At 45.6% G+C, this 14,947-nt stretch overlaps 1 protein-coding gene across 2 annotated transcripts in view; it reads left to right on the top strand.

Annotated features, from left to right (window-relative positions):
* The first annotated feature begins 961 nt into the window (after positions 1 to 961).
* The window catches only part of LOC142074777 (centromere protein H-like), a 32,909-nt gene continuing 18,923 nt past the window's right edge, over positions 962 to 14,947 (top strand). The window contains exons 1-7 of one of the 2 annotated variants that reach the window (XM_075135643.1): positions 962 to 1,211; positions 1,389 to 1,444; positions 2,157 to 2,205; positions 2,654 to 2,728; positions 6,003 to 6,066; positions 6,359 to 6,410; positions 7,590 to 7,660. In XM_075135643.1, coding sequence (XP_074991744.1) covers positions 1,021 to 1,211; positions 1,389 to 1,444; positions 2,157 to 2,205; positions 2,654 to 2,728; positions 6,003 to 6,066; positions 6,359 to 6,410; positions 7,590 to 7,660 — 558 coding nt within the window. In that variant the 5' untranslated portion in view covers positions 962 to 1,020. Of the gene's footprint in view, positions 1,212 to 1,388; positions 1,445 to 2,156; positions 2,206 to 2,653; positions 2,729 to 6,002; positions 6,067 to 6,358; positions 6,411 to 7,589; positions 7,754 to 14,947 lie in introns of both variants that reach the window. The other variant, XM_075135645.1, reaches the window with a different exon arrangement.

Raw genomic sequence — 14,947 nt, 5'->3', positions numbered from 1 at the left:
CCACTAAATGTGCTGGCAGATCTAGCTGCTGCCGCCAGATTAGTCAAATTCTAAGTTCCACAGTTAGAGTGCAGCTCTATTAACTTAAGTTATTAACAAAAATATACTACAATAAATAAATATTATCTAATAACTATCAGCTCTACCTCTAGTAAAATACTGGTCAGAGAGCTGTATTTGCCTTCACTTAGAAGTGATAATTGTTCTTTGTCTATCCCTCTCCCCATTTTTTGCCCTTGTTACAAATATTTAACTGTACTCCAGCTTCCCTTCTGTTCTTTATCTGAAAAATACCTGAGAGAAGGGGCTGCCTTGTTCCTTTCTTGTGCCTATTACAAGTCAAGGTTTTTTGGGGTTTGTTTGTTTGTTTGCTTGGTTTTGGGTTTTTTTTTTTTGGGGGGGGGGGGGGGTGGTTGTGGGTTTTTTTGTTGTTTTTGTTTGTGTGTGGGTTTTTTGTTGTTGTTGTGTTTTGTTTTTTTTTTTTTTACTGCGAGGGCTTGGTGGGGAATAAGCTCAGCAACTAACAAATGTCCTTTTGATGACCATGACACAAGGTGACTAACACAGGGCTTTGATTTAGGCCTAACTGTCACAAGGTAGGCCTGGGCCTGTCGCCCCTCACTGCCCGGTGCGTTTCTGGCCCCATTTTGGGGGCCATTTCGTAATGAAACGGTTATTACTGTCATCACCGAGCACCGAAAGGCCGATACAGAGGAAGAGGCACGGGATTGGCTAGAAGCGCGTGGGCTTCCAGGCGGAAGCAATCGCCGGCTGCGCGATTGTGTATCCCAATGCTTGAATGTCCCACCACCCATTGCCCTCAGTGTTGTCTTTAGCAGCCCGTTGTATCGTTCGATTTTCCCAGAGGCTGGTGCATGGTAGGGGATGTGATATACCCACTCAATGCCATGCTCTTTGGCCCAGGTGTCTATGAGGGTGTTTCGGAAATGAGTCCCGTTGTCTGACTCAATTCTTTCTGGGGTGCCATGTCGCCATAGGACTTGCTTTTCAAGGCCCAGGATGGTGTTCCGGGCGGTGGCACGGGGCACAGGGTATGTTTCCAGGCGGAAGCAATCGCCGGCTGCGCTGTCGAGGAGCGCGCGCGGGATGTTTGAAGGCGCAGCCATGGAGCCGCTGCAGCGGGAGCCGGGCGCGGTGGCTGAGCTGCCGGCCGAGCCAGAGGCGAAGCTAGATGTCCTCATGCTGCTCCGGTCAGTTCTGAGGAGGGCGGGGAGCCGCTGGAGTGTCGGCGGCTCTGAGGAGACCGGAGTGGGGGGGAGCCGCTGGGGTGGGTGTGAGGGGCGGTGGCTACGGCAGGGCCCACTCAGCGCCTGCTTTCCTGGGCCGCGGCGCTGAGTCGGACCTTTTTCATTTTGCCTCTGCTCCAGCTTGAGGGAACAGATGAAGCAGCAGCTCGTGGAACACAGCGCCGCAGTTCATGCTAGTAAGCTTCTCCCTACTCTAACTCTCTCCAACAACCCCCTGTGCTTTCTCTTAATGGGATGTGATATTACAATAATAAAGAACGTGGCGTGACTAATGTATATATTTAAAATAACTTTTTTATTTACTAAAAGTAGTTGTTATAACAATTAAATGTTTTTCTTGGCTGAGCATCTTACTGCATTTTCTAGACAGCTCTTGTAGATATGTTTAAGAGCTTACAAAACTGCCATATGAGTATCGCCCACTGCCCTTTCTCCTCTTGGATTTTCACTTTAGACCCCTCTAACACTCTGACAAAGCTTAAATTGTGATGATGGCTTTCAGGAATCTGATCACTGGGGCTGAAGCCTTACAATGCAAAGTGTTTGGCAGCAGTACTGATTTAAGGTGTTTCTTCTTGTTTTCATTGTGTTTGTGTTATCTATGTCCTCTTCTACTGAACCAGCCAGTTGCATATATAGAGCAATGTTGTGAGCCAGCTCTGGCATGTCTAAAAAGTACTAAATGGAAATATTTTAAAGCCTAATTATTTCTTTGATACAGTTGATTGATAGTGTATTCTCACTAACAGTGGAAGAGATGATGAGGTGTGGAGGTAGGAATAAGAAATACCTTGTTAGTATAGCCATCAAACTGCTTATCCTTTATGCTCTATAGATTGTATTTAAGTCTTTCTGTTGTGCTATTTTAGTGACGTTCTTGCTTTGCAGGTCAAGAAAGCTACCCTGATCATGCCATTGAAGAAAAGCTTATCAAGAGGTATGTCATTTGATAATCTCAAACTTTTGACATATTTTAAAATAAAGAGGAGAAGGTTTGGGAACTGAGCTTGGAGGTGTTCTCTTCTAGTTACTCCTTTTTAGTAAAAACTCTGGATTAATGTTCAGTACTTTGCAGGAGTCTGGTGAAAATAAAGGAAATTAAGAGAAAATATGGGGAAGAAATATTTTACTCAGTCTCCTAATGTAGTTCAGTATCTGATGTGGTTTCTAAATTTGCAAACCTAGTGATGGCTAGAATTCACTAACATAGTTCCATATGCTAAAATATTCCTGGCCTGAATAATCTGTGATTTGCAGGAAAAATTCTTACTTCAGGCATGCAGAGAGCAAGTTAAAAATGTGACGTTACTCTTGCACTTTTTGTTCTTTTCACACTATTTTGTTTTGATTGGTTTTTTTTGTTGTTGTGTTGTTTTTTTTTTTAGTACCACAGAAGATTTGGAAAGAGAAGAGGAGAAAGCAAAAGTCTCTTTCCAAAACAAGACATTAGTCTTGCAAAGGTAGCGTCCTGGTTTTGGCTGGGATAGAGTTAATTTTCTTCCTAGTAGCTGGTATAGTGCTATGTTTTGGATTTAGGATGAGAATAATGTTGATAACACACTGATGTTTTAATTGTTGCTAAGTAGTGCTTACACTAGTCAAGGACTTCTCAGCTTCTCATACTGCCCTGCCAGCGAGAAGCTGGGAGGGGGCGCAGCCAGGACAGCTAACCCAAACTGGCCAAAGGGATATTCCATACCATATGATGTCATGCTCAGTATATAAACTGGGGGGAGTTGGCCGGGGGGTGACGACCGCTGCTCGGGAACTGGCTGGGCATCGGTCGGCGGGTGGTAAGCAATTGCATTGTGCATCACTCATTTTTTATATTCTTGTATCATTATTATTATTGCTATTTTCTCTTCCTTTTCTGTCCTATTAAACTGTCTTTATCTCAACCCACAAATTTTACTTCCCCCCCCCCCCCCCCCGATTCTCTCCCCCATCCTGCTGTGGGGGGGAGTGAGCGAACAGCTGTGTGGTGTTTAGCTGCCTGCCAGGTAAATTTTTCTTCCTGTTTATTTGGAGGTTTTCTGTTTGTGTATGTGTGCACACACGCATGTACGTATGCATAATTCTGATTAAAATAGGTTTTCAAAATGATATAGTGTGTGTTACAAATATGAGAGACTTTAGTACCATCGAACCAGTAGGAATGAAGATGGAGATACCATAGAGAGCAACAAAAAAATCACAAGTTGAAATGTGTAAACCCCAAAGGTCCTGCAAAATTGTGGAAGTCTGACTATATAAATTGGTAAGCATAGTTCTTGGCAGTATTTTATAAATGCCTGTGAAAAGGTGGAAGTTGGTAGGTGTTATGTCTACTGTGTTATATGGCTGTTCATTTGAATTCCCACCTTCCCTTCCGTAGACTCTGGGATTTAATGGTGTCTGAGTATGTTTGGCAAGAGAAAAATGCATTGTCACTCTTACAAAAAATCATTGATATGCCTGTGGTGGGTTGACCTTGGCTGCCTGCCAGGTGCCCACCAAGCCGCTCTATCACTCCCCCTCCTCAACTGGACAGGGGAGAGAAAATATAACAAAAGGCTCGTGGGTCGAGATAAGGACAGGGAGATCACTCAGCAATTACGATCAGGGGCAAAACAGACTTGACTTGGGGAAATTAATTTAATTTATTACCATTCAATTCAAAGTAGGATAATGAGAAATAAAACCGAATCTTAAAACACCTTCCCCCCACCCCTCCCTTCTTCCCGGGCTCAACTTCACTCCCGAATTCTCTACCTCCTCCCCCCCGAGCGGTGCAGGGGGATGGGGAATGGGGGTTGCGGTCAGTTCATTACGTGTTGTCTCTGCCGCTCCTTCTTCCTCACACTCTTCCCCTGCTCCAGCGTGGGGTCCCACCCACGGGAGACAGTCCTCTGTGAACTTCTCCAACATGGGTCCTTCCCACGGGCTGCAGTTCTTCACGAACTGCTCCAGCGTGGTTCCTTTCCACGGGGTGCAGTCCTTCAGGAACAGACTGATCCAGCGTGGGTCCCCCACGGGGTCACAAGTCCTGCCAGAAACCTGCTCCAGCGTGGGCTCCTCTCTCCACGGGGTCACAGGTCCTGCCAGGAGCCTGCTCTGGTGCAGGCTCTCCATGGGGTCACAGCCTCTTTTGGGCGCATCCACCTGCTCCGGCGTGGGGTCCTCCACGGGCTGCAGGTGGATATCTGCTCCACCGTTGACCTCCATGGGCTGCAGGGGGACAGCCTGCTTCACCATGGTCTTCACCACGGGCTGCAGGGGAATCTCTGCTCTGGCGCCTGGAGCACCTCCTCCCCCTCCTTCTTCACTGACCTTGGTGTCTGTGGGGTTGTTTCTCTCACACATTCTCACTCCTCTCTTCTGGCTGTTGTTCCGCCACAGGTTTTTTTTCCCCTTCTTGAATATGTTACCACAGAGGCGCTACCACCATCGCTGATTGGTTCAGCTTTGGCCAGCAGTGGGTCCATCTTGGAGCCGGCTGGCACTGGCTCTATCAGACATCTTCTCACAGAAGCCACCCCTGTAGCCCCCCTGCTACCAAAACCTTGCCACGCAACCCCAGTACAATGCCTTCCTTGTCTTCAGAGTTAAGCCCTATTATTTAAGAAGTGTGATATTTGAAAAGTACTGAGGATTTCAAATGTATAATTCCAATGTGAAAGTGAACATAAATGGAACCTTGGAAATATCTCTTCCGATATTTATTTAAATTCACTTCTCAGTTTCTTATCGGTTATATGTTTTTTTCCCCACCCTATGCTGGATCCAGCTTATGGATGCCCTGAGAAACAAAGTGAATCAAAATGATAATGACTCACGGTAAGGTGTTTTTGGGGAAAGGATGGCTAGAAAGGAAAGGACTTGACACAGTTTAATGCGACACATTTCTATATTACTTCATTGTACCTTTTTTAAGGGCAAGCTTTCTTCTTCTAGTTTTGACTGCGTTATATAGAGTCCACCTTCTGGCTAGAATCAGCATGATCAGACTACTTATACCCAGGGTGGATTTACATTTGGGCTCTGAACTAACCAACCTTTGATTACAGAGATCATAATTTTTGATTCACTAGTGAGAACTGTTTGTAGTTAAGAGTTTTTTGTCTTTAATGCTTGAATTACCTGCATTTGTAATAGCTGAGCACGTATTACAGGCTTGTAACAGAGCCTTGCCTCTGTTTTGCTGCCTTCATTAATTAATCATGTAAGAGCTTAATGTCTTTGAAAAAGAATTGAAGGTTTCAAACATATTAAAAATTCATTTTAAACATCCTGTCTGATATTAATGGATGCATGCATTTGAAGTGTAATATGAGAAATTTAATTTCTGACATAAATACAGCTGAAAACAATGCATCTCCATGGTGTTCCTGCCACAGGCCAGAATTCAGGAGCTCCAGTTGCTAGCCATTCTCAGGTGTCTTGGCTTCCTTGATGCCTCCCAAGCTCTATGATTTGAAATGTTAGACAAATGTAACTGAAACATTAGGGAAACTGAGAGGGAAATAAGGAGACTATTTGGCCCCTACAACAATACTTAGTATGATAACTGTAAAAAAGAAAGGGTATAGTTTTTAAAAAAATAAAAAAAATAAAGTATTCTTTATTTTGGTGTTAGGGGAAATGGTGGTGTTTTTTTGTTTGTTTTTGTTTAATCCAAATAACTTTGGTTAAAACATTTATGCTGTTGACACTTATTAATGGTCTTAAGGTATGCAACTGTGTTTCCTTCCTTAGACTGATCTTGGAAACTATGAAACACGTAATAATGCTCAGCACTGCAATACTTGAATCTCAGCAGGTAAATGTCAGTTGTAGCTTCTGTTGCAGTTGTGCAGGTCTGCCAACTTCAGTACGGGCAGGGGCGCAGTTTGAAAGTAACAGGAATGCGCAAATCATTTGAAGCTAAATATGTGGCCCAAAGGGTGTGTTTTCTACTCGTGTTAAAATTATTGAAGTGATTACTTAAAGTGAGTATGTAAGAAAGTTTGCTTCTAGAGTGGCCCTTAACTGCTTTTGTGGATTGAATTAGCATCTATCAATATTTAATGGAGACAAGAGTCTAGGAAATACTTTTTTTTTTCTTCTTTCAGCAAGCACGTGAGATGGAACAGAAATTGAACGACATTAAAAGGAAAAGACTCTGTAAGTGTGTTAGTTATATTGACTTTGTTTTATATTTGAATGTACAGTTCCTATTTTAAAGTGCTTCTTGTAGCAATGTTAATTTGCATCTGAAGTAACTACGAAACTCTCAATACAGTTATAAAACTTCTGAAAAGAGTATGAAGTACTGTAAAAATGAGCTGGTGTGTTGTCTACATGAGCATGAGACTGACACGTTAGAACGAGAGATGCAAGAAGATACTTAAAAGGAATGTGGTGACGTTTTATTATTCAGTGTAAGCTCCCCAGCAAATTGCACCTCATTTAGTAATTTAAGTCAGTCCTACAATACCTAAAGGATTTTTTGTCAGATTGCACCTTTGTGAAATGTTTGTAGAATAGAGGAGGGGAATTACTTACAAAGAACTTGTGTAATAATATATATGTTGGTATTCAGTATGCTTATTAGAGTGGGTCAAATTTAGATTTGAAGTCACTCTTCAGAACTTAAGGTAAATATGTTTTTTGAATGCTCCTACTGTCATATGGTCAGGTTTGCCAACAGTTTTAACAACTGCTAATTGTTTGTTTCATGCATAGGAAGTGGTGTATATGTTGAGAGTAATGAACAAGCACAATGAAATATTTGTCTTCATAGGAAAAATGAGCACCCTAATATCTTCAGAAATAAGGGAAGGAATGCTGTGTCAGCATTCTTTCAATGTATGAACTGTCCCTAAATGGTTTTATTCTGTCTAGTTTTTAGCCTGGTTTCCTATAAAAACTAGTAATATTCACTGGCGTTGTCCATATGTCCCTTTTATGACTTTGGAACTTGGTTTCAATCAAATTTTAAAAAGGGAAAAAGGCCTTAAACATCTCTGACTATAATAGTTGTGACAACCAAAGATGGGGTGTAGGAGAGATGTTCAAATTACTGTCCATGTCTGTTGGAAATGCAGACAGCATACAAAGTACTTCCTGTTTTGCTAGCAGCCAGGGATCTAGTCGATGTACATTGATACCAGGTAGCCACAGCACATGTTGTCTCTTGTGTGAAAGGAATATCTTGAGGTATATCGGAGGAAAGGGATGGAGTGAGAAGTTAGGGTTATTGCAATGGAAGTGCCTTAGATGTCTGTGAGGAAAAAGCATATCTTTGGTTCTACTGCTCACCAAACTAATTCTTAATGTTTTATTTTCCTGATAATGGAACAGTACTAAAACAAGCTGGACGACAGAAACTACTGCAAATTCATACCATGATGAAAAAACAAAAGAAGGAACTAGTGAGTATGGAAGTGGATGAAATGCTAGAGAAGATATGTAATAAATTACAAAAAGAGAGAGAGATGACTACATGAATTCAAAATGTATTCCAGGTAATGTGTCCATAGCTTTCAGAAGCGAGTTTGTGGTTTTGCATTACCGTCAAGATAACATACTGTATAGTAAAAGTAACTTCAAACAAAATTGTGTTTTCTAAAAACTTTAAGTAATGACGGTAACGGAAAAACTGCTGTATGAAAAAAAAACTTTATTGTTTTAAAGGCTAAAAGTATGAAATCATCACAGACTTCTTTGGAATAATTAAACTAATAAGTTTAGAAACAGTCTATCAATCTATCTCTATTTCTTTGTTGCCTTAAAGGTACAAAAATAATGCATCTTCTAGGAGAATGTCTGTCACAGCAGTGGCTATATTTCCTTACACTGAGAGTCACCCCTACATCCCTCAAATCAGTTTCCCAATCTCATGGTTAGGAAAAATAAGTAGGTAGTGAAGAGTGATTTCAAATCTAAAATACCAGTGAGCCAGACTGCTGCTTCTGACCACATGCACTTCTCTGTGTCACCTACTGCAGCGTTGTGAAAGCCTTCGCCTGCAGCCAAGGCCAGTCTCCAAAAAAGTTCAGCAGTGTAGCCTTCACCCTCTTGGTTACCCATTTATCAGATGCTGTTGACTAGTCTGTATCCATGCAGCTGGCTGGCAGGTCATCTGGAGTTTGGGGTCGCACAAAGTGAGGAAGAAAACCTCATGATTTGGAACGGGGAGGAAGGGCCTCCTGCAGCATCCTGTCCTCAGAGGGACTCTACTAAAGGTCACGTACGCTGTGCTGCACTCTGGTACTCTGCCTCTCACTGTGTGACTTGTCCTGGCTTCCTTCACCTGACCCCACAGATCAGTGACTTAATAAGTGTCGTGGTTTAATCTGGCAGGCAGCCAAATACCACACAGCCGCTCACTCACTCCCCCCGCCCCCCCAGTGGGATGGGGAGAGAATCAGAAGGGTAAGAGTGAGAAAAACTCGTGGGTTGAGATAAAGACAGTTTAATAGAACAGAAAAAGGGAAAATAATGATAATAAATAATGATAGAATATACAAAATGAGTGATGCACAATGCAATTGCTCACCACCCGTGCTGACCGATAACCAAGTAGCAATCAGTACTTCCTGGATCACGCTTACCATTCATATACTGAGCATGACGTCACATGGTATGGAATACCCCATTAGCCAGCTGGGCTGGCTGTCCTGATTATGTTCCCTCCCATCTTGTGTACCTAGCTCAGTCAGTAGGCATGGGAGCTGTCCTTGGACTAGGAGGGCACTTAGCAACAACTGAAAACATCGGTGTGTTATCAACATTCTCCTCATACTAAATCCAAAACACAGCACTAGGAAGAAATTTAACCCTATCCCAGCCGAAACAAGGACAGTATCCACCCCTTATTCCATGCCATTTACGTTATGCTTAGGTCTCACATTTTTCGATACATTTCAATTAATCACCACTATCTTTATATATACATATATATAAATGCACACACAGATATCATTCCCTTAGTCTATGGATTATCCCTCTAAAATGTCCACTGAGTTCATTTAGTCTACAACTTTGGGCTCCATCTGTCATAACAGTCTTTCAGGGCCAGAGAGATGGTGTGTGGTGTTGGGCTGTTGCATCCTGAAGCCAGTTCTCATTTCGGTACTGCTGCACTCGTTCAGTTCTATCATTGTTGCACTTTGCTCGGTTTCATCGGAGTTAGTTCATTCTTCGTTAATCAGGGTGATTTTCACTGCTATACCATTGATAGCAACCATAGAAAAAATGATATACAATATCATATAACAATTGACATCATAAAATTCAGTTAATTGGCTATTTTCACCCAAAATCAAATCCCCTTGAGGTACACATTGGACTTCCCCATCCTTTCGCATTACCACCAAGTGCACCCAGGTCCTTGAGCAAAAGCAATCCCACGGATGGGTTTTCCCTTGCCAGAGGCAGGAGTAACCCAGACTGTCTTCCCCAGCATATCTCTTGTGTGCACGACAGGGACTTTATCTCCATCTACAGTACATAAGGGTCTTGATTGGGCAGGGCCAGCTCGATTAACAGATCCCCTAGTGTTGACTAACCAGGTGGCTTTTGCTAAATGTGTGTCCCAATGCTTGAATGTCCCACCACCCATTGCCCTCAGTGTTGTCTTTAGCAGCCCGTTGTATTGTTCGATTTTCCCAGAGGCTGGTGCATGGTAGGGGATGTGATAGACCCACTCAATGCCATGCTCTTTGGCCCAGGTGTCTATGAGGGTGTTTCGGAAATGAGTCCCGTTGTCTGACTCAATTCTTTCTTGTGGAGGAATCAATGCCTGAGAGTACAAGCAGTATCATAGCGTTGGTAAACAAGAAGCCATGGGAAGATGGAAAGTGAAAGAAGCCGTGGGAAAAAGGGAGATAAGAGGTGGCAGTTAACGGTTCTGAGGGCGTGACAAAGATAAGGAAATTAGAGGAAGAGTGTCGAGATGACCTTTGCTTAGGGGATGTACTAGGGAATTCTTTGAAGTGCATACGTGGCATAATGTGAGGTATAAAAAGGCGCTTGTCCTGTATAATAGAGGGATTTTCGTCTTCGTCTTCGTGCCCTCTCAGACGGAGTCCGTGTCCTTATTCGCCACAAATGGTGCCCGAACAGGGACAGGGACATTCTGTCTGAAGGGCCATAAAGTCCGCAATTGTCGATCCGGTGGCGAGCCCCGCTGAACTGCCAAAGCTGTTGAAAAGAAACAGGAAAAAAGTCGTTGGAAGAAGACGGGATAGAAGCTGTTGAAAAGAAACAGGAACAAAAGCTGTTGAAGAGAAACAGGAAAAAAAGCCGTCGAAAGGAAACGGGAGAAAAGCTGTTGAAAAACAGGAACAAAAGCTGTTGAAGAGAAACAGAAAAAAAAAAAAGCCGTCGAAAGGAAATGGGAGAAGAGCTGTTGAAAGGAAACAGGATAGTGATGTCGAATCGTCTCTGCAGAACAGAGGTGAGCAGCGGGGGGCGGTAGTCATGGGTTTAAACATGACAAAGGAGGAAAAAACTGTTTGCAGGACCATGGAATTGATCCTGAAAAAATATCAAGTAACCATGGATAATGGGGACTTGAGACGACTCCTGAAGTGGGTGACAACCACCGTTAAGGGAGTCGATTCTACTAACATTTATGATCCAAAAATTTGGGATGAAGCTGGCACCCAGCTTTGGGATGCTGCCACTCGTTCGGACTCGGTGGCTGCAGGACCGCTAGCGCCTTGGAGGACTCTGAATGAGACCCTAAAAAAGCACGTCAGTGCTAAAGACAAGCTGAGAGGTGAAAACTCAGGAGGGAGTGCATCTGTGGCCAAAGAGCCTTCTGCGCCCCCAGCCACTGAGGCTGGAGCGGTGGCTGCCTGCGGGGAGCAGGGTAGCGGCAGTGATGATCCCAATCCGTTTGATCCGGGACCGGTCGACCCAGAGAAAGAGCCGGATTTATATCCCCCGGATCCGCATGATGTGTGGAAGGGGATTCAAAGGGAGGCAGAGAAAGAAGGGGACTCTGACCTCGCGGCTAAGCTCCGTGAGGTCCGGGCGTTCCCGGTGATTTATGAAGCTCATCAAAGGCCCCGGTGGGAGGCTCTGAATTTCCAAGTAGTGAAGGAGTTGAGAAGGGGAGTGATTGAATTTGGCCTCAGTGCCCCTTACTCTGCGAATATGCTAGGGTCGGTCATGAGGAATTATACGTTATGTCCGCTCGATTGCAAAACGCTGGCGCAATTGTTGCTCTCCTCTGCTCAGTTTATGCTCTGGAATGGGGAGTGGCGGCGACTCTGTGAGGCAAAAGCCCTGGAATATTTGGAGCGTCCCGCGGCAGATCCAGTGAGATTCTTGGGAGTTGACGCATTGGTAGGAGAGGGTCGATATGCCACTGCCCATGTCCAGGCACAACTCCCAATGGAAGCCCTAAATGATTCAAAGAATCTTGCCTACCTAGCATTTATGAAGGTCCCCGAGGTAGGGAAGCCCCAGCGCTCCTTTACTAATATTAGGCAGGGACCGCAGGAACCGTATATGAAATTTATCGAGACATTAAAAGATGCTTTGGACAAACAAGTAGAGAATGAGGAAGCGCGGAAAATATTATTACAAAAATTGGCAATTGAAAATGCTAATGCAGATTGCCAGAAGGTGCTCCGTCCGTTAAAAAACCCTACGGTAGTTGAAATGATAGAGGAATGCAACCGTGTGGGGACCACAGAGCACCAGGCTGTGGCGATGGCTACTGCTTTTGCAAACTCTAAGTTCAGTCAACAGACGTGCTTCATCTGTGGCCGTCCCGGTCACTTTAAGAGACAGTGCCCGCAGGCAGGCAGGCGGAGGCGGGAACTGGCTGACTCACAACTGGGAACGTGTCCAAAATGTAGGAAGGGCCGGCACGTTGCGAATCAATGCCGGTCGCGGTATGATAAAGACGGTCAGCCTATCCAGGGAAACGGATGCAGGAGCGCGGGGAGGGGCCGCGCGATGACACAAGCAACCCCCCATGCGATGATGGAAACTGCCCCCAGCCCCCCGCCGGCATCCGTGCCTCCGAATTATCCGCCCGAACATGGGGAAGTACCGGCGTGGACTTGGCCCCCTCCCACCCAGTGAACCTGACTTCTACGGCTGTTCAAGCGGTGCCCACCGGAGTGTGGGGGCCGCTAGGCGGCGGTTACAGCGCACTCTTACTGGGACGTTCATCTGCCACGTTACAGGGCTTATTCGTTCTCCCTGGGGTTATCGATGCAGACTATACGGGAGAAGTTAAAATCATGTTGTGGACGCCTACTCCGCCCTGTTACGTGCCGGCAGGAGCACGAATAGCACAGCTCGTCTACTTTCGAGCTGCCCCTCCTGCGGCGGAGCCTCAGGAACGGGGGAGTGGAGGTTTTGGTTCCACTGGCACGCCACAGCTGTGGTGGGCGCAGCCTGTCGCTGCGGGGCGACCACAGCTGACTTGCTGCCTGTCAGGCGGTGGCCCTCAGCAGTCTGTGCGCATCAGCGGCCTTATTGATACCGGAGCTGACGTGACAGTCATTGCGCAGTCACACTGGCCAGCTCAATGGCCGACGAAACAGGTCCCAATTGCCCTTACAGGTATCGGAGGGCAGACAGCACCACTGCAGAGTGTTCAATTAATTCAAATCGAGGGACCGGAGGGTCGGCGGGCCAATGTCCGACCGTTCGTTCTTCCGGCCCCTCTCACGCTGTGGGGACGAGACTGTTTGTCACAATGGGGAATCATGCTGGGAACAAATTTATCCTAGGGGCTACTGATCGGCAGCACACCCTGAAGTTGCAATGGTCCTGTGAAAAGCCTATATGGGTGGATCAGTGGCCCCTCCCCACGGACAAGCTGCATCACTTGCAGGACCTAGTTGCTGAGCAGCTGCGCGCTGGGCATATTGTCCCATCCACGAGCCCATGGAACTCACCAGTTTTTGTCATCCAGAAGAAATCAGGAAAGTGGAGGCTCCTTCACGATCTAAGACGTATAAATGAGGCTATAGAGGACATGGGAGCTCTACAGCCAGGTCTCCCTTCACCAACCATGATACCTATGAACTGGCACATCACTATAATAGACCTTAAGGACTGTTTTTTTACCATTCCGTTACACCCAGATGACGCGCCGCGGTTTGCTTTTACTGTACCCGCGACCAATGTAGCCCAGCCGAGTCAACGGTACCATTGGACGGTGCTCCCGCAAGGCATGAAAAATAGTCCCACCATATGTCAATGGTTTGTGGCTCGGGCCCTTAGTCCAGCCCGTGCCCAATTGCCTGAAGTCGTAATTTATCATTATATGGATGATATCCTTGTAGCAACCCCCTCTGAGGCCATGATACGAGGGGCCATGGAGGTTGTCGTAACGAGCCTCCAGCGTAACGGCTTGATAGTTGCCCCAGAAAAGGTGCAGCAGATCGCTCCCTGGAAATATCTAGGGTGGCGCATTACTGAGCAAACTGTGATACCGCAAGGGCTCAAGATCAGTAGTCAGGTCCACACCCTGACTGATTTGCAGAAATTATTGGGCACCATCAATTGGGTAAGGCCTCTGTTGGGAATCAACAACGAGCTGTTGAGACCTCTGTTTAATTTGCTAAAAGGTGATCCCTGTGTTGGGGTCTCGACGAATGTTAACCCCCGAGGCTCAGCAAGCGTTGCAGCGGATTGCTACAATGATATCGGCTCGGCAAGCACAGCGCTGTGATCCAGAGCTTCCTTTTCAGTTAGCAATAGTGAACACTGACTTCCAACCATATGGTTTGTTGTTTCAATGGAAGCCAACACCCAGCGGCGAACAGTTGTTGGTCATAGAATGGGTGTTTCTTCCCCATCAATTTGGAAAAACCATCACCACTAGAGCAGAAATGTTTGCATCCCTGGTCATGAGAGGGAGGCAACGGTTGATAGCGCTGTGCGGAAAAGAGCCGCATACCATTTACATCCCTGTTGTGATGCCTATGTTAAACTTGGTTGATGCAAATGTCTGTACCTTTTCAAATGGCTATGGAAGGTTTTACAGGAGCGATTTCTATTCACCCACCCAGTCATAAATGGCTGCAGTCCCCGCTACCACTGCAGCAATTGCCGAAATGTAGCGTGACCCCTTTGGACGCTCTAACGGTCTTCACGGATGGGTCCGGGCGTACGGGTAAGTCTGTCCTTGTCTGGAAGGACGATCACGATCAATGGCAATCTGATATCCGGAAACAAGATGGTTCACCACAAATCGTGGAGTTGGCGGCAGTGGTACGAGTGTTTGAGAAATGGCAATGCCCCGTCAACATCGTGACTGATTCTGCATATGTTGCAGGGGTAGTGTCCCGCATGGAGTTTGCTTATTTGAAAGATGTAAATAATGCCCAGCTTTTTGCTCTGTTTAAAACCCTCAGAGAACACATTCATCGAAGGATCCACTCTTTTTTTATATTACATATCAGATCTCATACTGCATTGCCGGGGCCCCTGGTTGAGGGAAACCGGTTGGCTGGTTCGCTTGCAGGGGCTGTTGTTGTCCCGGGGAAATTTGAGCAAGCGAGGTGTTCACATAACTTTTATCATCAGAACGCTAAGGCCTTGGCTAGAATGTTTCATTTACCACTTACACAAGCACGCCAAATTGTCACTGCATGCCCTGAGTGCCAGTGTGCGGGCCCTCCACAGCCGGGGGGAGTCAACCCTCGTGGCTTGCAGGCACTCGAACTTTGGCAGACTGATGT

This window comes from Calonectris borealis, chromosome W (assembly GCF_964195595.1).
Source record: "Calonectris borealis chromosome W, bCalBor7.hap1.2, whole genome shotgun sequence".
Classification (NCBI taxonomy): Eukaryota; Metazoa; Chordata; class Aves; order Procellariiformes; family Procellariidae; genus Calonectris; species Calonectris borealis.
Note: the sequence above shows the minus strand (reverse complement) of the source record. Positions and strands in the feature narration are given on the sequence as shown.